Source organism: Physella acuta, unplaced genomic scaffold (genome assembly GCF_028476545.2).
Source record: "Physella acuta isolate Inbredline_101_S28 unplaced genomic scaffold, ASM2847654v3 ptg000028l, whole genome shotgun sequence".
NCBI classification, from domain to species: domain Eukaryota; kingdom Metazoa; phylum Mollusca; class Gastropoda; family Physidae; genus Physella; species Physella acuta.
In genome coordinates, this window is record NW_026731548.1 from 275,898 (window position 1) to 298,889 (window position 22,992).

Genomic DNA, 22,992 nt, shown 5'->3' on the forward strand with positions numbered 1-22,992 from the left:
CATGCCCAAGCCTCCCTCCCCATCCCAAACCTCCATGCCCAAGCCTCCCTCCCCCCTCAATCCTCCATGCCCAAGCCTCCAATCCCCCTAAGCCCCAATGTCGATGCACCCAAGCCCAATTCCCCCTCCCCCCCCCCTCCCCCAGCATTAGCAGAAAACAGACGTGGAAGTTCCAGATAACGGAGTTCCAGCTCCACACAACGACGTAATCACGGTCATCAGCTGTCGCCACATTCGTCACGCGCGGCGTGGCAGTTCCCCCACAAAAAGCAGGTATTAAATGAGGGCGCGTCACTGGGGCGCTCAAATCAAGGGTTTATCTGCCCATCAGGGCGTCAGGGCGCGGGAGCAGACTCATGTCACTGCGCATGTCAACAGAAATATCAAACATATTATCATTGCATGTTGCGAACTAGATTGTCAGTGCACAGGTCAACTGCAATATCACTGATAATGTCATACAATATTATCAACAAGACAATAACTGCACATGTCAAACGATATTTACTTGTGTATAAAATTATATTTACTAGTATGTGCACTCATAAAAATGATATTTACTAATATGTACACCATCAAAAAGATATATAGAACATATGTGAACATATAAACTAATTTATTTTAAACTTTTTATTCTAACACCAACGTCGGTCTTGATTGGCACCTACGTCATTGGCCATCATGGAACACAGTATAGATTTCATTTGTAAACAAAGTCTTTATTGACAGACGACATAGCTTGTCTCAGCAGACGACCTAAGCCAATATTTGACAGACGACGCAAGCCTCTATAACAGACGATCAAACCTCAATACCAGACGACCCAAGCCTACATTGACAGACGACCCAAGCCCCTATCTGCAGACGACCCAAGCCTCTATAACAGACGACCCAAGCCTCTATAACAGACGACCCAAGCCTCTATAACAGACGATCCAAGCCTCTATAACAGACGACCCAAGCCTCTATAACAGACGACCAAGCCTCTATAACAGACGACCCAAGCCTCTATAACAGACGACCCAAGCCTCCATTGACAGACGACATAGCCCCTATCTGCAGACGACCCAAGCCTCTATAACAGACGACCCAAGCCTCTATAACAGACGACCCAAGCCTCTATAACAGACGACCCAAGCCTCTATAACAGACGACCCAAGTCTCTATAACAGACTACCCAAGCCTCCATTGACATACTACATAGCCCCTATCTGCAGACGACCCAAGCCTCTATAACAGACGACCCAAGCCTCTATAACAGACGACCCAAGCCTACATTGACAGACGACATAGCCCCCATCTGCAGACGACCCAAGCCTTTTATTGACAGACGACCCAAGCCTCTATAACAGACGACCCAAGCCTCTATAACAGACGACCCAAGCCTCTATAACAGACGACCCAAGCCTCAATAACAGACGACCCAAGCCTCCGTTGACAGACGACATAGCCCCTATCTACAGACGACCCAAGCCTTTTATTGACAGACGACCCAAGCCTCTATAACAGACGACCCAAGCCTCCATTGACAGACGACATAGCCCCTATCTGCAGACGACCCAAGCCTCTATAACAGACGACCCAAGCCTCTATTGACAGACGACATAGCCCCCATCTGCAGACGACCCAAGCCTGTATTGATTGAAAGGTCTTTAGAGGTCAGGAGCGCTGAAAATTCTTGGGACAAAGACCGCCTGCTCACATAGCTTGACATGGAGAGGTACTGACAGAGGGGGTGGGGGGGACGAGGGGTGGGGGGTGGGGGACGAGAAGATTGGAATGCCGTCCGGGGTCGGATCTTAATCGAAAGAAGGAGATTTGGAGAGGAGCTGGTGGGGCATAATGAGATGCTAAGTAACCCGGGGAGGGGGGTGTTAGGGCAGGGGTATGTGTGGCAATTATTGAGAAGCAGTCTGGAAATTTCCGATTTTCTTTTTTTTTCAACAACAAAAAAAAATTCCTCCGGGCTTTTAGACTGCGGATGGAGGGGCAGGAGGCGGGGTGAAAAGGTGGGGGTGGGGGTAAAATGGGAGGGGTAGGAGGAATTCCTCTAGTCAGGAAAATGTATGTGTAGCGCCCTGGGGGATCTGGGTGTCGGAGCAGGCGTGAAGGCGGCCTCCAAGTTCTGGCGGGCAAATACAGAGATAAATCGTTACTAGGGGCTCGGTCGGTTGCTAGGATGGCTCGAGAGGGCTGGGTGGGGGGGGGGGTGAGCTTCGATCGGTAGAAGCATTTTGAGGGAAAGTTGGGGGTGTTTGCAAGCTAGCCGGATCCGGCAACCGGTGGGCCGGCAATGTCCTTAATTCTAATTTCCACCAACGAGGTTTTGGAGAAAATTGGTAGTGCATTTTCTTGCACAGTTTTCTTGCGCTTGTTATGTGGCATTTCGTCATTTCGTCATCAAATCATCACATCGGTCCAATACAGTTTATTCGCGAGATCACACACATGTCTAAGCCGGTGCTTTTAAAAAAAAAAATATGGCGCTAAGACATTGAATTTTTTTTTATTTATTTTATAACAATATTTTTTAAAAAAAAACATTAAAAAAAACTTTGATTTTCTTGAAAATAATGTGTCGGTATTAAGTTTGTATAACAGTTTCACTTAAACATTTATCGATTTTGATACCAAAATGAAAATAACTAGATATGGAAACACACGACATAAAAGAGAGTGAGGCGCTGTGTTTTATATCCACCCAGGGTGTACTCAACATGTCAGGCAAAGTCGCCATCACACTCATATATCCTTTTTGAAAGTGACCGACAGTAAAAAGTGATAAATCCCCTCCCCCCTCCCTCCTTACATCCCACCCACGGGTTTATTCTGCTATATTCCAGTCGACGAGCAAGAAGATGGGCTCAGTCTTTTGTCCAGATGCCGCCATCTTGGTATAACCCCACGTCGTCTTTCAATTTCAGCTAACCCCCATGGGCAGTCTCACACCTCCCCCACCCCAACCCACCGGCCATCTCACCGACCCCCGCACCACCCCCCCCCCCCCCCACACCACTCATTTATTGAAACGATCGTCGCCCCTAGTATTTTGGTAGCTTTCAAAATGTCTATCTTCATTTCGCCCGTGTTTCGGTTCAATCGTCGTCGTCTCTACAGCAGTAATGATGGTACCCTGTAGTAATGATGGTATCAGCGACGATAATGGCATCACAAACGATGGGGTGGGCGGGGAAGACGAGGGCGAGGTACTCGTCAAATCCCAGGGCTGGTGCCTCAAGCGAGAAGTTTCTGGAGAATTTAGTATTAATAACAGGACTAGGGGAAGGGAAGCTGACAATGACAAGGAATCTGGGGTTGTTGTTTTTTTTTTTTTTTTTTTTTTGGGAGTTGCGGGGGATAAGGGTGGGACCTTAAACTAACAATATGGATGCGTTTGCGTTGAATAGAAGCTCAACTGTCCTATATGTCTTTATAAATGTGTTGCGTCTTCGATAAAAGCGATAAAAAACATCTTTCAAAGTTTGTCGGAGAGGGGGAGGTGAATTATGTTATTATTATTATTGATAAGTAATAATATACTAGATTTGGGGATATTCGACACTAAAAATACGTGTATCTCTCAAATAGCTTGTTAAGACTTTCTCTAAAATATCTGCTGTCAAGGTTTAAATGTAGATTTGGGAGATGAAACTACAAAATGGCGCAGAATTTGACGGACGAAATACCTGCTTTCGGTGTTTGAGCGGCTAGACGCAAATTATGTTCCCTAAACTATCCTTGCTTGGATAAAATTCTAAACTTAAAATTGTTTTTTTTTATTCTTAATGCTCCAAGATTATAAACAATATTTTCACGGATCCAAGTTGACCTTTAAATTCAAATCAAAATTTTCTGGAAACCTTAACATCCATTGATTTTCGCATAAAATTGTTGTTTGACATGAAATTTCCGTTGATGTAAACATAACATTTCTATGACCTTAAATGTCTTTTTATTCACACATTAAAATACATGTGAAAAGTAAACACACTTAGGTGTGCTCAAAAAAAAATAATGAAACCGCGCGTTTAAAACTCTTAAGCCTGCTGCAAATATTTCTGCTTCTTATTTCCGTATCTAAAAAAAAACCTTTGTACACAGTACCGAAAAAAATATCAAATAACTTTTGCCATATTTAATTATCATTGCATGCTAATGATTGGGTAAAATGGTTTGTCATGAATGTAGAGCCCAGTCTTAAGGGACTCCCCCCCCCCCCCCCTATTGTAAGGATATTTATGCTCTTATCCCACACATGCGAAGCTAACTGGACTTTCCCCAGCGGGTGAACCGTTAGTTAGCGCGTCTCAGTGGGAGATTATAACTAGATTGTCCGGCCAATTAATGAGTACTAAGTCATGGTCATGTAGTGTTAGTCATAATGGGGATGTCGGGTCGGGTAGTGTATAGGGTACTACAAATGATGTAGTGTATAAATGATACACTTGTTTACATGTAGTGTGAGGTATAATGTTCATGTCGGGTTGTGTAGTGTATAGGGTACTACAAATGATGTAGTGTATAAATGATACACTTGTTTACATGTAGTGCGAGGTATAATGTTGATGTCGGGTTGTGTAGTGTATAGGGTACTACAAATGATGCAGTGTATAAATGACACACTTGTTTCCATGTAGTGTTAGTTTTAATGGCTGTCGGGTTGTGTAGAGCTAGTCATAATGGGATGTCGGGTTGTGTAGTGTATAGGGTACTACACATGATGCAGTGTATAAATGACACACTTGTTTCCATGTAGTGCGAGGTATAATGTTGATACTAGGATGTATATAGTACACAAAACAACAGTTGATGTAAAGTAAGTGTACAGCTGGTACACTTGGGGACATTTAGTGCTGCTGTCAGAGGTAATGTACATCATTTGATTTAAGTGTACAACCTGTATACTTGTGTACATTTAGTCTCGTCAATTTGCTGCTTTCATTAGTAATGCAAAATTTCTAATACACAGAAAGGTATGGGCATTGTCATGTAATTGTACATATGGTACTCACTTTGTGTACTAAATACATTATCATAAAGTAAGTGTACATATGGTATTCACTTAGGATACATAATAAATTGTCATAAAGTGTAAATACGGTACTCACTTAAGGTACATAATAAATTGTCATACATTGTAAGTACGGTACTTATTTAGGGTACATAATAAATTGTCATAAAGTGTATATACGTTACTCACATAATAAATTGTCATACAGTAAGTATACTTATGTTATTCAGTTGTACACATAACACAGTGTCATAAAGTGTACATTAGTACTCACTTAGGTAACACAATACATGAAAATTCTGCTAAGTATAACAATCCTTACAGCGACATTGGGTACAAAATGTCCATGATGACAGTACAAGTAAGGTTGTTAAAAATATTTCAGGAAGGCAAGCTAATAAAACAGTATGAGAGGACCAGGTAAGGAACTCAAGGAGGTAAGTTAAGGTCAGTGAAGTCTAGAGAAAGGAAGGTCTAGGTAGGAGGGTCAGGGTGGGGAATTGAACAAAAGAGGTCAGTTAAAGGTCAAGGAAGAAGGTCATTGTAGGATGGTCACCTAGAGGAAATCAGGGGGAAAGATTAGTTTTAAAATTCTAATTACTGTAAATGTTTCGGAAGCATTCCTCTAGCGTAACGCCTGGTTCTAGAAACTTACTGTTCCACATTTGTTGAGTACCCTAAGGTAATTCTGTCTACCTAGTTGTATGCACTAGTTTCACGTACTCACTGTGTGCTGATTGTAGTGGTTTATGTATTTGTGTTGGGTGTGATCTTAACCAGCAAGACAAACAAAGTAACGAATTAAATATAACTTGTAAAAGGCATTAATTATCTTGATTTAAACAATCAGTATGTTCAAAATAAACATCAAACGAAATTAATTGGCAAAAACAAAGCGGTATATAGCATCTAAAATTGACATTTTGTATAACTTTTCAAATATTGGCCGGCATATAATGATGACGTTGGTTTAGTAGAGATTGGCCTCTCTGCTACCAGAGTAGTCGTGCTTCAGCATACACAACCATCAATAGCAGACAGCTCTAGCAGAAGCCTCTGGTGATAGGGATAGCACTACAGCCCCTGGGGATAGCGATAGAGCTGGTCTCTGTCTCTGGGGATAGCACTAGACCTAGTCTCTCATAACGGTCTTGGGATAGCGCTAGAGCTAGTCTCTGGGGATAACGCTACTGCTATTCTCTTATGGCGATCTGGGGGTAGCGCTAGAGCCAGTCTCACATGGCGGTGCATCTTGCAGCCCTCGCGGCTCCGTCCACACGTCTAATGAAACGCCACAGGCACTGGATTCCTCTTGAACAGTTCCGGCGAAGAAATTTATTTTGGGACCGTAAAGTAATGTGAGGGGAGAGGGGTGGAGAGTTTGAATAGATTCACTGAAGAAAAAGACATTTACGAGTTTTATAAATTAAAATAGATTTTATTTTAAAATGATTGCTTTTGTTTTTCATTAAAATCCTGTTAACTATTTTACATAAAAATAAACTGTATTAAAACGTAGTTTTTAAGACATCTATTCATCAATCATGATATGATTAATAATAAAAATGAATTAAAAATTAAACTGTTTCCAATTAAAAACAATGTCAACGTTCCAACATTTTCTGAAGGTTGTTTATTTTTGCTTCGATCAAGTTTTTAAGAAGTTCACGTTTTTTAAATTTTGTAATTTAAATGAGATATTGAATAATTTTTTGTCTTAAATATTTTTTTTACTGGAACAAATATTTGTTAGAGTGACACACCCGTCTTGTTAATGGGTTTGCACTTCGCACTTCTAATTGCACGTTACACAATTAGCAGAATGAGTCACAGAAGAGTGATTCATGTAACACATTCTCTAGCACTAGTAAGACAGTGGTCTGTCTTCATTTTATACAATCCAAAACTCTTGAACATTTCAGTTGATTTAGTCATAAAATATAGCACAAGACAGAGGCTTTCTTGAGAGGTAAATTATTAGGATTTACCGGGTCGGATTTTTCAAGAAAAGATTTGCCCTTTACTAAACCCCGGATTCTTTTAGTGCTTTTCTCTTTAAGTTGGTTGGAGTCGACCTTCGACGGCATTAAAGTTGGCATTCCTGGTGTAAAGCCGTACACAGCCTTGCCTTTGCCCGGGGGTGTAATTATGCGGTCCCTGGGTAGTGGACTCACTAAGGGAGCCCGTGGAGCATTTAATGCCAGCACATAATGAGGCTAGTTCATCAAGTATCAGAGAATTACTACAATTGTTACCTACCAACATACAAGAACGGGTTTTAATATAAATAAATAAATAAATAAATAAATAAATATATATATATATATATATATATATATATATATATATATATATATATATATATATATATATATATATATATATATATATATATATATATATATGTTTGTGAGTGTATGTGTATCCATATCCATTGATCTAAAAGAAGATCTATCAATGCCCCATTCATGAACACGTAAAATTAAGTACAGTAAGTGTTAGCGTGTACTTTCTCTGCTTATAATATGATACAGCAGTCAATTGACATAACATTTTCAATAAGATACGCTGGACAGGTCTCCTAATTCGGGAATACAATGACAGAGCATATTAGTTTAATGGTTTTAAATACCGCAGTTACATGCGGTAATAAAGCACCAACCTGATGAACTGAGTTCGATTCCACATCGGGCGCCAGGCAAACCTAACCCAACCTAACCTTAATGGTAAACATAACACTTGAGGATTCCCTACTTTACATTATACCACACATCTGATACATCTCTGTTTCCGATTACAAGTACAACACTACTCAGACATAACCAGCACACTACACACCTGCTGTTCCATCTACTTAGGTCAAGTCTTTATTCCCCTGTCTTGTCCTCCCACCAAGCCTACACTCCCCATACACCAAATTTTAAAATAATAAATCAATCTTTAGGTAAAAAATAAGAGCCAGGAATGTGCGTGCCAGCTAGCGGTCATGTTAGTGCCAGCTGCCGGTCATGTTCGTGCCAGCTAGCGGTCGGGTTAGTACCAGCTAGCGGTCGTTTTATGCCAGCTAGCGGTCATGTTAGTGTCAGTTAGCGGTCATGTTGGTGCCAGCTACCGGCCATGCTGTGTTTCTGTTGTCGTGGTGTAGTTCCAATTTGCGTGATGGTCTCTCAGTGTGTCCCCTCTCTCCACCGCACAACACCCAAACAATTAGACTCATGTATATTTTAGATGTCTTCCTGTGAGAAACAGGAACCAATTTGTTTTTGGCATTATCACTACTGTATCGTTTCTTTTTCTGGCTCATTTCTTCTTACAAAAAATATTTTTTGGTTTGTTTTCCTAAAATATTCGTTTGGCTTTTGTTATATCTAGGCCTATATGTATATATATATATATATATATATATATATATATATATATATATATATATATATATATATATATATATATATATATATATATATATATTTATTTATTTATTTATTTATATATATATATATATATTTATTTATTTATTTATATATATATATATATATATATATATATATATATATATATATATATATATATAATATTATATACACGAGGAATAGAGTATCCCCCAAGTGTATACAATCCTGTAATGTGTAAAGTTCCAACAACGGATGACTTGGCCCCAATCAATGTTTGACAAGATGACTTGGGTTCAATCAATGTTTGACAAGACTAACCTGTTATGGCGTCCACCTTGATTGCCGCATGGCGTGATACAATTAGATATCCGCGTCCGGATCACAGAATAAGCTTCACGAGTATCAAGTGTGTAATCAGATATCACGTGATATCTTTCAACCAATCGATGTGTTGTTTTATGGAGTAGCAATAACAATGGGGAGGGGATGATAGACGGGGCTATAACCTTGAACAAAGAACTTTTAGAACGATTCTCAATTAGTTCAAGGCTTCCCTACCCTCGTACTCACTATTCCAAGTATGTAACTTATAGGATAGCAAAATGTTTTCTAGAGCATAAAACGTCTAGTTTCTCTTTATAGCATGGGAAAAAGGTAATTCTATCAAACTGTTTAATATTAGACAATCTGGTTTCATTTAAATTAACTCTTGGCTTATTTTTGTCAGTTATGTTAACTTTTTTTTTAGATTCTTTTATTAAAAAAAACGTGTGTGTTTTACAGTCAAAGCAATTTAAAATACCTGATTTTTTTTCGTAAAAATTTCCCATGTTTTTGTATTTTAAAAACATTAACTTTATGTGTAAAATATGTTTAGTTTCACGTCAAGGTGACGCTTCATCTGCTTTACCCGCGGTTGCCATGGTAAACATGTCCGCCGGAAATAATCATGCCTTCATTCTTTATTTATCGAGTTTCGAGATCATTCCAATCCTAGATAATTCGTGGTATTTCGCCCACTTTGTGTAGATGGGTGCTATGGGTTTACTGAAAGGTGTGTTAAAGATTCGACTTGTTATGGTGCCATAGTCTTCCTACATGCTCCTTACATCAGCCATGTTACAGCATGGTTAATTCGGTTAACGTTGCTGTGGACATAGTTTTCTCGGTTAACGTCGATGTGGTCATGATTAATTCGGTTTATGTCGATATGGTCATGGTTATCTTCTTTTAAGTTCACGTTGACATTGGTTCCTAGATGTACGTTGACGTGGACATGGTTACCTCGCTTTACCTCGCTGTGGAGGGTGTTACCTCGGTTTACATTGGTGTAGGTGTTGGACAACACTTTAACATTTTTCCATAAATGCTGCAAGTGGTTGTCTGAAAATATTTGCAACAGCAATGTTTGCATCACACTTTATCCCTGTATGATTGTGTGTAGGTTAACATACGTCAATATCCCTGTATGATTGTGTGTAGGTTAACATACATCAATATCCCTGTATGATTGTGTGTAGGCCATAACACCGCAATATCCCTGTATGATTGTGTGTAGGCAATAACACGGCAATATCCCTGTATGATTGTATGTATGACAACACACGGCAATATCCCTGTATGATTGTATGTATGACAACACACGGCAATATCCCTGTATGATTGTGTGTAGGCCATAACACGGCAATATCCCTGTATAATTGTATGTATGACAACACACGGCAATATCTCTGTATGGTTGTGTGTAGGCCATAACACGGCAATATACCTGTGTGATTGTATGTATGACAACACACTGCAATATCCCTGTATGATTGTGTGTAGGCCATAACACGGCAATATCCCTGTATGATTGTGTTTAGGGCATCACACAACGTTATCCCTGTATGATTGTATGTAGGACACTATAGTACAACCACGTTAGACGCAGGTGTGTAGGACATAGCTGGAAGATGAGAAATCTAATTGAAAACATAACAACCTTAATACCGTGTGAGTGGTTTAATTAAGTTGTTCAAATTTATTGTAATTAAAATTAACAAGTGGCTGGAAACAGATGTGACAAGAAAATTCTGGAAATTTAAACACATTATTGATAACTGAGTGGGCGTTCTATTTAGTGAACCGAAAAATTGATAACTTTGGGGGAGGGTGGGTGGGGGAGTGTGGCTGGGGGTGGGGGGGGGGGGGGGGGGGGGGGGTATGTGGGTGTTTTCTAAACTACTGAACCAAAATGTCATTGAAATACGTGTTGGACTGCTAAACTACGGACAAAGGGGGAAAAACGCCTAGATGCACACACAAAGTTTACAGCTTTGAAAACAAATTGGCTTTTTATGCAACCCGCTAGATAATATATTTCTGGTGGGTTTTTTAGTGATAAAATTTTCAATTTTTTACAAGATTTAATGATTTGTTTCCTCTTCCTGCTTGCACTGGCGGACTGTTGGGTTTGAAATCCCACCTAAATGTAACACTTAATTTAAGTTTGATGCTGAAAATATTTATAATATCGTTTTTTACACACACACACACACACACACACACACACACACACACACACTCACACACACATACACACACAAACACACACAAACACACACATACATACCGTGTTTCCTGACAGTTGGCAAGTTTTTACTCATACAATTTTCTTCTTACTTCAAAGTAAAACAAAATGTATCAAAATGTTTATCGCAACAAGCTTTCACATGTACACTAAAATATAGAAAAAAAAGTAAAAAGGCTTTCATTATATACAACACTTAATACATAATTATAACGAAAATCTCATAAAATATTGATATTCTCTACATTTAGCGGTACATAACTATAAGTGTATTTATTGATCATGTTGTAGGTCTATTTATAGAGGTTGGTCAACAACCTTCTAGTTTTTTCATGACACAATTTCGAATCTCGCATATCACGGGCACGCTGGTATTATTATATTTAGAGTAATTTTCTTCGTTTTAGTGCATATTTTAGCGCACATTTAAAAGTTCGCTACTAAAAGCGTTAAAAAAAACTTTTTTTCTAGATAGTGTTACGATTAGGTTAAGATAATTTTATTTCTTTTGCTTTAAATAACATTTTAAAATACGATATGTTCAAAGTATGAAATTTACTGAAGGTAGTTAAATTTCAGCTTGTTTACATAACTTGAGTGAACTATTTATCTGATATAGTTTCTGACATTATCTTAATAGTTTAAGTCATATCAGAATTATTCAAAGTTGATAAAATTAACTTCTTTTTCACATTCTAAATTATTTTTTGTTTAATTAATATAAGTAATCATCAGTTGTAAGTTCTTTAAGTTTAAGACACCGGAAGTACAACTGTCTAGAAAGTTTAAGACACCGGAAGTACAACTGTCTTGAAAGTTTAAGACACCGGAAGTACAACTGTCTAGAAAGTTTAAGACACCGGAAGTACAACTGTCTAGAAAGTTTAAGACACCGGAAGTACAACTGTCTAGAAAGTTTAAGACACCGGAAGTACAACTGTCTAGAAAGTTTAAGACACCGGAAGTACAACTGTCTAGAAAGTTTAAGACACCGGAAGTACAACTGTCTTTTAAGAGCAAATTTGACAAATCCCGACAAAGGTGGAAGGGGGGATGCAAATCGAAAGTTTGAGGGGGGGTGCAAATCGAAAGTTTGAGGGGGGTGCAAATCGAAAGTTTGAGGGGGGTGCAAATCGAAAATTGGAAGTTTGTCCCCGGGCGCCGGAAGGGTCGCTACGCCTCTGGGGGTGACACCATTAAGTGCCGTACCGGGTGACACCCGACATCGCTACGCCACTGTTCTGGTGTATAGTGTTTTGTAATGAAGGGATGTTCAAAATATTGTACTTGTTTGGTAAGTTTTGATGAATCGTTTAGAAATGGGAGTAACGGCGGAAGGCTGTTGCAGATAATGGTTTCGTAGGTATAAAGTATCGAGGTATTAGAGTGTCTTATTTTTTTTATTTGACCACACTACAAAGAAACTTAGGCGTTCTCTAGCTGAAAATCTTTAGTTTTTTGTTTTTTTTAGGAATCTAAATTATCACTCTTAAAGTATTAGTATATAATATTAACTAGGCTGGAATTTGTAACTAACCGTAAACTTAGTTTTTAAAAAAAAAAAATTTTATATTTAATCGATAATTATAGCAATGTCTTAACTTAAACAGTTAACCGTATTTGAATTTCGTGAAATGTGTCCCATTTTCTCGGGGATCCAAAAACTTGTTTTAAAAATGACTGATCTGTACACTAAACTGTATGTCGTCAAACTTGAGTAGAAGTATGTTACAATAAAGCTAGCGTATTTAGACTTTCAAAAAAAACCTATAGTTAAGTAGTCAATTTGTAAAATATATTCTTTTGACACGCTTACATAAATAATATAAAATATTTGTTCTAATTATTACGTAATGAAATTTAGATCGTTTTACTTTGTTTTTCAAGAATATTTTAGTTACACTAGGTTAATTTAGCTACTCTTGTGAAAGCTATTTCCCTTGAACACAATTTTGGTATTTGAATTTCCAAATGGGAGATAATTCATCGCTTATCTTTACATTAATTTCAAATTCCTGCATCTAGTTACATAATCACACAATACAGACATTTTACAAATATAACTAAAGACAGTCAACCTTAAAACAGGTAAGTTCCGTTCTGGAACTCACATTGGGGGGTCTGCAGAAAGTCCAACACTACAAGAACTATGCTTTTTTTTACAAAGAATTTTTACAGACTTTTTTTTCTCTAGGGAGAGCGTTAGGGGGGAGGGAAATTTTCTAGGGGGCAGGGGCATTGTCGTAAAGTACAAAGTAGACCCGTAGACTGTAATTGAAGGAATTAGTACAAACTTTTTTGACGAAAGAGGCAAGTAAAATTTGATTTTGGTGTCTACTTATAACGTGTATGCAATTGATAATAGATTAATATGTCTCTTTCAGTTAATTGCTTTCTTATACATATGTTTTAGTAATTAATTTGTGTGAAAGGGGGCGTTTTAATAAGTTTTGCCTAGGGCGTTAAATATCCTGGAGATGGCACTGCCCCCCCCCCCCCACAGGACGCCACACCCCGGATGAGATCTCATTAAATCAGGGGGGGGGACTTTAAATTTCATCTTTAATACATCAGCCGTGAGCTTATATTTTTTATTTTCTCATTTTCGATTAGCCAGGCGAGTTTCACCTCGCCAATGAGAAAATGATTAATGGCGGTCAAAAACAAACTCTACAGCACACTCATTCATCATGTTCAGAATTTTGACATTACAAATTTTTAAAGTTTGGGGGAAAACACATTTTTTTTTTAGTCTTGTGTCCTCTATTCTCAAAACTGTAAAAGTTCTAAACGTCTTTTTCCACCTCGTTGAGTATGGTAGTTTCGTCCTTCTAAGTAATGGACCAATGAAGGCAATAAATGTGTCTCGCTTCCTTTTTGTTTTATCGGTTGTTTTGTTCTCTTCGATCTATCATCTTCTACGATCTTCCTCCTGTCTCTCTATCATTCCCAGTCACTATCTTATCAGTATCATCTTTCTATCTTTCTCTCTCTCTCTCTCACTCTCTCTCTCTCTCTCTCTTGACTTAAGCTCTAGCTAAAATCAACAGAGAGCATGCTCCAATCACTATAGATATAATCTTCATGTAGCTTGCTGTAAGCACGTTAACCATTTGATTACATGTTTATTTCGCCACTTCTTTCTTCTACACATAAACTTTTTGCACGCCCTACCTTTAGCACTCCATGCTTCTACAGATAAACTTTTAGCACTCTCTACCATCTACAGATAAACTTTTAGCACTCTCTACCATGCAGAGATAAACTTTCAGCACTGAGTAAACATCCATCAGTGTATGTAGACGTGAAATCAATGCCTTAGCTCACACTTGACCAATAACTTCTACCACGCCCCCCCCCCCCCCCCCCCCCACCCCCCACCCCCCTAGAAATAAATATATTTAACCCTCAAATGAATTCTCACACATACACACGCACATACGCACAACTAACCATAATATATATGACATATTTCCCAGCTTTTTTCTCACCTACCTTCTTTTAAATTCTACACATTTTCGATCCTTAAAAATAATGAATATACTCTTCATTTGTTTCTTCAAAACGCTTAAAATTAGCACATTATATCATTAAATGAATATTAAAAAACTTCTTTTTCTGTTTATTATTTCTTTTCTCTTCACTTCTATCCGTTGTAGTTATTCCCTGCTAAAATAATCTGACCAAAAAATTGTCAAAAAAACCAAGTCACCACATTGAAAAATCCTAGTTTTTAAGTTGCCTTTATTCCCCCTAGAGTTCCCGCCATAGCTGGCATCAAGTCGTCTGCTGTGTCGTTATTGTGTTATCTCCTCCTGGGCTGGCTCCAGTTGCCGGCTTGATAATGTTATTGTTGATTTGGGACCCTGGTGTTGTCATCTGGTTGATTTGGGACCCTCATGTCGTCACATGTTGATTCGGGACCCTTTTATTGTCACCCTATTGTCGCCAGCCTTTGCTTTGGGACCTTATTGTCACCCCACATTGGGAACTTTGGTTTAGACCGGTTTAGACCGGTGACGTCTAGGCCGTTGGCGACGTTTTATTATCATTTTTTTTTAAATTCCCACCCTAACACCCCTGTAGTTTTAAAAATAAACGTAACATAGACTAACCCATTTTCATTGTTGTGTTTTATAGCGGGCTATCGGGTATCAGCCTCAATGTCAACACTTGTTTAGGAGGGGGGGGGGATTGAACTTAACTCATCACCTTTATACTTTTAGTTTTAGTCAATCAATAATGTGGAGTCCATTTTGTTGCCCCACCCCTTCTCGTCCCCACCCCACATCTCGCAGTGTGATTTGTTTTCTGGCTTTACTTCCATCCATCCATCCCCCCTACCCCCACCCTCACGTCCTGAGGTCCAGCGTAAGCCCCACCCCAGTCTACAGCAAATTCTAGAATAGATCCAAGTCTTATCCCATCCTCTACCACTTGTCTTACCCCTACCCATCCCCACCCCTCCCCCACCCGCCTCTACTCAGGATGAAGGATCCCGCGAAAAGAGACCGACCCGTACATCGATATCACCTCCATAGCAGGACCCGAATCTTAGCCCTTTACCCCGCCACCTCCTCCCCTCCTCCAACCCCAAACATCGATATTGGTTCCACAACACCACCCCGACCCCACCCCCTCCCCCAAACCTCTGGTACCGCATTCATCAGCTCTCCGTCCGGCAAACTTTGACAGGCGTGCAATTACAGTGCCGGCGTCGTCCACTGATCCAAAGGGTCTAAACCGGCAACCGGCACTGAGGCGCGCAACGGTTATCCCCCCTCCTGTAATATAAAAAGGGAAATTGGCAAGTAGAACGATGGAGGCGCCGGTTATTTATAACCTTATCCTGGACGCCTCTACACTCCCGCAACCTCTCTACATCCCCTCTCTCTTTTCCCATCTCTTAAATTATTTTAGACACTTTCTATTTGTTTTATTTTTCCCCTTTACTCCTATTATCAAGTATAAATTGTATGTATTCAGCGCAACACATCGCGGGGTGCACCCAGTCTTTAGCTGTCTACAACTATACTTCACAGCTCCGCGTCGTTCATCACAGACCACAGGCTTTTAGAGCACGTCCCATAACTATGTAGAGAACAGTAAAAGGGGGATAACAAACATGCAGCTCTCAACATTTCAGACACCCATCAAACTGAGAAAAGGGAAAGAAAAACCAAGGAAAACATAACAGGATGAAATGTAAGGTGGTGGAGATATTACACAATGCCCTAAGGTATAAAGACTGTCTGCAATTTTTAGAACTTGCAGAAACTCGAAGGCTAGTGTGTTTCCTGTGTGTGTTTTATGGATGTTTTCATATCGCAATTAGTATATATATATATATATATATATATATATATATATATATAGGCCTCTCTCTCTCTATATATATATATATCTATATAAAATCTATATCTATATATATATATATATATATATATATATATATATATATATATATATATATATATATATATATATATATATATATATATACATATATATATATATATATAATCAATTTCAAGCAAATTTCGAATATTGTTGAAAATAATACTAGGCTCGTTTGTTAAACCATTTGCGTACTGCAATAAAAATAATGCCACGCTATATAAAGAATCAACGCGAGATCATAAATTACTTTCAAATTATCAATTGTTTACTAGTCTACCCGTCATCCTTTGGATAACTGTGGGTTTCAGGGTTCATTCATAAATGACATCACGTCTGTCACAAAAAAAACTAGACCGCACATTCAAAAAGACGTCACACTTTAGTCATGTTGTCTGAGACTTGGCGGGACACTGGGTAGGTGTAGCAGATTTGGGTAGGTGTAGAGTTCACCTGGGACGTCAGCATATGAGGGGATAGTGTGGTCAGACCCATGCTCAGGCAAAACAGGTGTTTTAAAAGACAAAACAACATAACTACTATTGAACAGCCGAGTTTTTAACGAAATAATTTAAGTCTCTTAGTTTTAAGTCTCTTAATCAACGTGTGCATTTAATATGGTGTTGTGTTGACTAATAGTGTATATAATTTGGTTTTAATTTTTCTAATAGGTATTGGTAGTCTGTGTTATTTTAAATGTGTCGGATTGTTTTAGCTATTTAGTTATTTCTTTGCATGGTCACAAATATCGTTCAACGTGTAGTAAAGCTCAAAGCGTTTTGACCAATAACTATTGTATAAAATATTTTTCTCAAACAAGTATAACATTAAAATATATAGGTAGGCCTATAACGGGCCTATAGCCGGAGTTATATTACGTCACCGGACTGTAACGGGTAAGCTCTAGAAGATTCTAGTCGGTCGTACTCGTAGTTTTTTTTTTCGATTTACCTCTTTAAATTCGGTCCAAAAGTGTCCTTCTTTGTAGCTTGTACTAAATGCCCTCATTTATTATCTCCCTTACCACTGTTGAAGGGGTCATTGCATTGTAAAACGGTCTTCAATACATAATAATCCACTTAATAAAAATAACAATCCCAATTTTAGTCTGAACTATCATTCATACAGCCGAAAGGTACAATTTTGTTTTGTTTTTTTAGACAGGATATAATAACAAATAATTGCCTATTATTACAGCTAAAATATAATTAAGCTTGGGATGAAATGATAAAAACGTTAATTAAATCAAGAACACATTTATTTTTTATTCGATGTCGCTGTGTTTTTTTTAGATCCTGCAAATTTTGTGTTATAATGTAACGCAAATTGAAACTTTAGTTGGTCAAACTTTAGTTGGTCAAACTCTAGTTGATCAAACTTTAGTTGGTCAAACTCTAGTTGGTCAAACTCTAGTTGGTCAAACTCTAGTTGGTCAAACTTTAGTTGGTCAAACTCTAGTTGGTCAAACTCTAGTTGGTCAAACTCTAGTTGGTCAAACTCAAGTTGGTCAAACTCTAGTTGGTCAAACTCAAGTTGGTCAAACTCTAGTTGGTCAAACTCTAGTTGGTCAAACTCTAGTTGGTCAAACTCTAGTTGGTCAAACTCAAGTTGGTCAAACTCTAGTTGGTCAAAGCTAAGCTTTAGTTGGTCAAACTCAAATTGGTCAAACTCAAGTTGGTCAAACCTAAGCTTCAGTTGATCAAACTTTAGTTGGTCAAACTCTAGTTGGTCTAACTCTAGTTGGTCAAACCTAAGCTTTAGTTGATCAAACTTTAGTTGATCAAACTTTAGTTGGTCAAACTCTAGTTGGTCAAACTCTAGTTGGTCAAACTCTAGTTGGTCAAACTCTAGTTGGTCAAACTCTAGTTGGTCAAACTCTAGTTGGTCAAACTCTAGTTGGTCAAACTTTAGTTGGTCAAACTCTAGTTGGTCAAACTCTAGTTGGTCAAACTCTAGTTGGTCAAACTTTAGTTGGTCAAACTCTAGTTGGTCAAACTCAAGTTGGTCAAACTCTAGTTGGTCAAACTCAAGTTGGTCAAACTCTAGTTGGTCAAACTCAAGTTGGTCAAACTCAAGTTGGTCAAACTCTAGTTGGTCAAACCTAAACTTTAGTTGATCAAACTTTAGTTGGTCAAACTTTAGTTGGTCAAACTCAAGTTGGTCAAACTTTAGTTGGTCAAACTTTAGTTGGTCAAACTTTAGTTGGTCAAACTTTAGTTGGTCAAACTCAAGTTGGTCAAACTCTAGTTGATCAAACTTTAGTTGGTCAAACTTTAGTTGGTCAAACTTTAGTTGGTCAAACTCAAGTTGGTCAAACTCTAGTTGGTCAAACCTAAACTTTAGTTGATCAAACTTTAGTTGGTCAAACTCAAGTTGGTCAAACTCTAGTTGGTCAAACCTAAACTTTAGTTGATCAAACTTTAGTTGGTCAAACTCAAGTTGGTCAAACTCTAGTTGGTCAAACCTAATCTTAAGTTGATCAAACTTTAGTTGGTCAAACTCAAGTTGGTCAAACTCTAGTTGGTCAAACTTTAGTTGGTCAAACTTTAGTTGGTCAAACTTTAGTTGGTCAAACTTTAGTTGGTCAAACTCAAGTTGGTCAAACTCTAGTTGGTCAAACCTAAACTTTAGTTGATCAAACTTTAGTTGGTCAAACTCAAGTTGGTCAAACTCTAGTTGGTCAAACCTAAACTTTAGTTGATCAAACTTTAGTTGGTCAAACTCAAGTTGGTCAAACTCTAGTTGGTCAAACCTAATCTTAAGTTGATCAAACTTTAGTTGGTCAAACTCAAGTTGGTCAAACTCTAGTTGGTCAAACTCAAGTTGGTCAAACTCAAGTTGGTCAAACTCTAGTTGGTCAAACTCTAGTTGGTCAAACTCTAGTTGGTCAAACTTAAGTTGATCAAACTCTAGTTGGTCAAACTCAAGTTGGTCAAACCTAAACTTTAGTTGATCAAACTTTAGTTGGTCAAACTTTAGTTGGTCAAACTCAAGTTGGTCAAACTTTAGTTGGTCAAACTTTAGTTGGTCAAACTTTAGTTGGTCAAACTTTAGTTGGTCAAACTTTAGTTGGTCAAACTCAAGTTGGTCAAACTCTAGTTGATCAAACTTTAGTTGGTCAAACTTTAGTTGGTCAAACTTTAGTTGGTCAAACTCAAGTTGGTCAAACTCTAGTTGGTCAAACTCTAGTTGGTCAAACCTAAACTTTAGTTGATCAAACTTTAGTTGGTCAAACTCAAGTTGGTCAAACTCTAGTTGGTCAAACCTAATCTTTAGTTGATCAAACTTTAGTTGGTCAAACTCAAGTTGGTCAAACTCTAGTTGGTCAAACTTTAGTTGGTCAAACTTTAGTTGGTCAAACTCAAGTTGGTCAAACTCAAGTTGGTCAAACTCAAGTTGGTCAAACTCAAGTTGGTCAAACTCTAGTTGGTCAAACTCTAGTTGGTCAAACTCTAGTTGGTCAAACTTAAGTTGATCAAACTCTAGTTGGTCAAACTCAAGTTGGTCAAACCTAAACTTTAGTTGATCAAACTTTAGTTGGTCAAACTTTAGTTGGTCAAACTCAAGTTGGTCAAACTTTAGTTGGTCAAACTTTAGTTGGTCAAACTCAAGTTGGTCAAACTCTAGTTGATCAAACTTTAGTTGGTCAAACTTTAGTTGGTCAAACTTTAGTTGGTCAAACTCAAGTTGGTCAAACTCTAGTTGGTCAAACCTAAACTTTAGTTGATCAAACTTTAGTTGGTCAAACTCAAGTTGGTCAAACTCTAGTTGGTCAAACCTAAACTTTAGTTGATCAAACTTTAGTTGGTCAAACTCAAGTTGGTCAAACTCTAGTTGGTCAAACCTAATCTTTAGTTGATCAAACTTTAGTTGGTCAAACTCAAGTTGGTCAAACTCTAGTTGGTCAAACTTTAGTTGGTCAAACTTTAGTTGGTCAAACTTTAGTTGGTCAAACTTTAGTTGGTCAAACTCAAGTTGGTCAAACTCTAGTTGGTCAAACTTTAGTTGGTCAAACTTTAGTTGGTCAAACTTTAGTTGGTCAAACTTTAGTTGGTCAAACTCAAGTTGGTCAAACTCTAGTTGATCAAACTTTAGTTGGTCAAACTTTAGTTGGTCAAACTTTAGTTGGTCAAACTCAAGTTGGTCAAACTCAAGTTGGTCAAACCTAAACTTTAGTTGATCAAACTTTAGTTGGTCAAACTCAAGTTGGTCAAACTCTAGTTGGTCAAACCTAAACTTTAGTTGATCAAACTTTAGTTGGTCAAACTCAAGTTGGTCAAACTCTAGTTGGTCAAACCTAATCTTTAGTTGATCAAACTTTAGTTGGTCAAACTCAAGTTGGTCAAACTCAAGTTGGTCAAACTCTAGTTGATCAAACCTAAACTTTAGTTGATCAAACTTTAGTTGATCAAACTTTAGTTGGTCAAACTCAAGTTGGTCAAACTCAAGTTGGTCAAACTCTAGTTGGTCAAACCTAAGCTTTAGTTGATCAAACTTTAGTTGGTCAAACTCTAGTTGGTCAAACTCTAGTTGATCAAACTGTAAATCGAGGTGGTCAAACTGTAAGTCAGCTCTAATTGGCCAAACAGTAGCTCTAGAATGTTCTAGAACAAACCAGGATGTTGATCTAGTCTAGTTAGGTACTTGCTATATCAACGTTAAGTTAACTAGTTTTAAGCAACTTATTTCATCGAGTACACGCTCATTTTTACCAATACCGTTTACATACCTGTAACATCTACAAACATACCTAACTTATTCTAAATTAAATAAACGTTTACAGAGGTACGCTAGTGTCAGATTTAACAATACAGTTTATCTACCTCTAACACCTACAAACATATACAGTAAATACCCCAATTCTAAATTGCATAAAAATGTACAGTTTTCTGTCGTTTGTTTGAGTTTTATTATCGTCACAATTTTAAAAGCCTTTTTGGTTGAAAATGTAGACCTCCCAAAACCATCGTCATGTCCAAAGTCTACCACTACCCACACATAAAATTACATTTGTTGTTGCTATTTCTTTCAAACACGTTAAACTGAACTGTGGAAAATTAGATATTTATATCGATTTTTACAGATTTTACAAAACAAAAAATCTTTATAAAAATGCAAAATAGCTGTTTGAAATTAGTCTAAAAATAGCTTTCGATATCGCAACCAGTTGTGCTCGCACTCTCCTACCCCTCTTATTGGCTAAGACTGTCACACACGACCGACCCCCCTAACCCACGGAACGTGACGTCATTTATGGACGACCCTGTAGCTTTAGCTTACCCAATAAACAAAATATTGTCCATACCGAGCCTTCAAAAAATGTTCAGGCTCCAATTATCAAACATGCAATTGTTTGAGAAACTTAAAACGTGTTTTACCACACTCGTTGGTGGACGTGAGATAGAACTCGTACAGTCTTTAATCAGTTCCATCTAGTCACTGGTAGGTCGGTGTTTTCACAAATGACATGTACACTCCACCCCTTTACCCCAACTCCCATCCTCATTCCACCCCGAAAAATTCTATCGCCCCCCCCCCCCCCCCCCCGAACGAAATGAAATGTATATAATTTATATAGAAAATATATACTTTTAACAGTGTCCGCCCCCCCCCCCCCAAAGAAAGTCCATCGCCCCCCCCCCCCGAAAATTTCAAGTGCCCCCCCCCCGGAGAAAAAAGTCTGGAAGAAACACTGACCCAGAGTTCCATAGCCCTGCTGTAATCCTCCACTCCCCCCCTTCCCACTTAACCCCAACTCTAACCCACAATCCTCCCAGAGTTCCACAGCCATAGCCCTGCTGTAATCTTCCACTCTGCCTTCTATCCCTACTCCCACCCTGAATCCTACCAGACGTTTTAAAGCCCTAATTTAATCCTCCACTCCTCCCCCCTCCAAACCTAGCCCCCCACCCCTCCCCTCATTCTTCCAGAAGTTTTAAAGCCCTTAGTTTATCTTCCTTCCCACCCCCCCCCCCACATCAGCCCACCTCCACCCTACCCCCCCCCCCACCCCACCTCCATCCTCCCAGAGATTTCCTAGCCCTGATGGGTTTATAAAAGCCGGGATTTTCTCCTCCATGTCCGGCTAGTTCCGGTGAAGAAAGCCGGACCCTGCCGGTAAGTTCGCTTTTCGCGTCGATTGCCAAATTGCATAGGGAGAGGCTGGTATAATCAAGCGGGGTATGTTCAATCTTTTAACGGCGGTATCGATTTTCTCCAGCGCTCGGCTCGGTCGTGTGGGGGTATGGGACAGAAAGGGAGGGAGGGGTTTGGAGGGGCTGGGGCATACAAGGCCAGATTACTAAGGACAGGGGAGCTTTTCGGCCTTTAATAAACATTTTTTTAAAGTGGGATGGGATGGGGTGTGGTGGCGTTGGAGCAATGAAAAAAAGAAGGTGTTTGATGATAAAAATTGAAGGATATTAAAATAGCTGGAGTTATATTACGTCACCGGGACTTTATTAAACGTTTGTTTGTTGGTGGGAGGGTCAAGCTTTACCTCACCCAAACATGGGGGTCTCATAATTACACTCGTCGCTATGGTAACGTTTCTACCTCACCCAAACATGGGGGTCTCATAATTACACTCGTCGCTATGGTAACGTTTCTACCTCACCCAAACA

The 22,992-nt window shown here is 38.6% G+C and overlaps 1 protein-coding gene across 1 annotated transcript; it reads right to left on the bottom strand.

Moving 5' to 3' along the window:
• Window positions 1–3,095: 3,095 nt before the first annotated feature.
• LOC131941186 (interaptin-like) lies at window positions 3,096–21,107 on the bottom strand. Its single transcript, XM_059300208.1, has 3 exons — window positions 21,099–21,107; window positions 17,718–20,908; window positions 3,096–3,249 (listed from the first exon to the last, which is right to left on the bottom strand). Exons 1-3 carry the CDS (start codon window positions 21,105–21,107, stop codon window positions 3,096–3,098), a joined length of 3,354 nt encoding a protein of 1,117 aa, XP_059156191.1.
• Between the last annotated feature and the right edge of the window lie 1,885 nt (window positions 21,108–22,992).

What these genes read in the sequence shown, in the direction of transcription:
- LOC131941186 (XM_059300208.1), bottom strand. An exon ending in CTAGAGTTTGACCAACTAAA is followed by an intron (nt 3,250 to 17,717) that starts GTTTGACCAACT and finishes TAAATTCTCCAG; the next exon opens with AAACTTCTCGCTTGAGGCAC.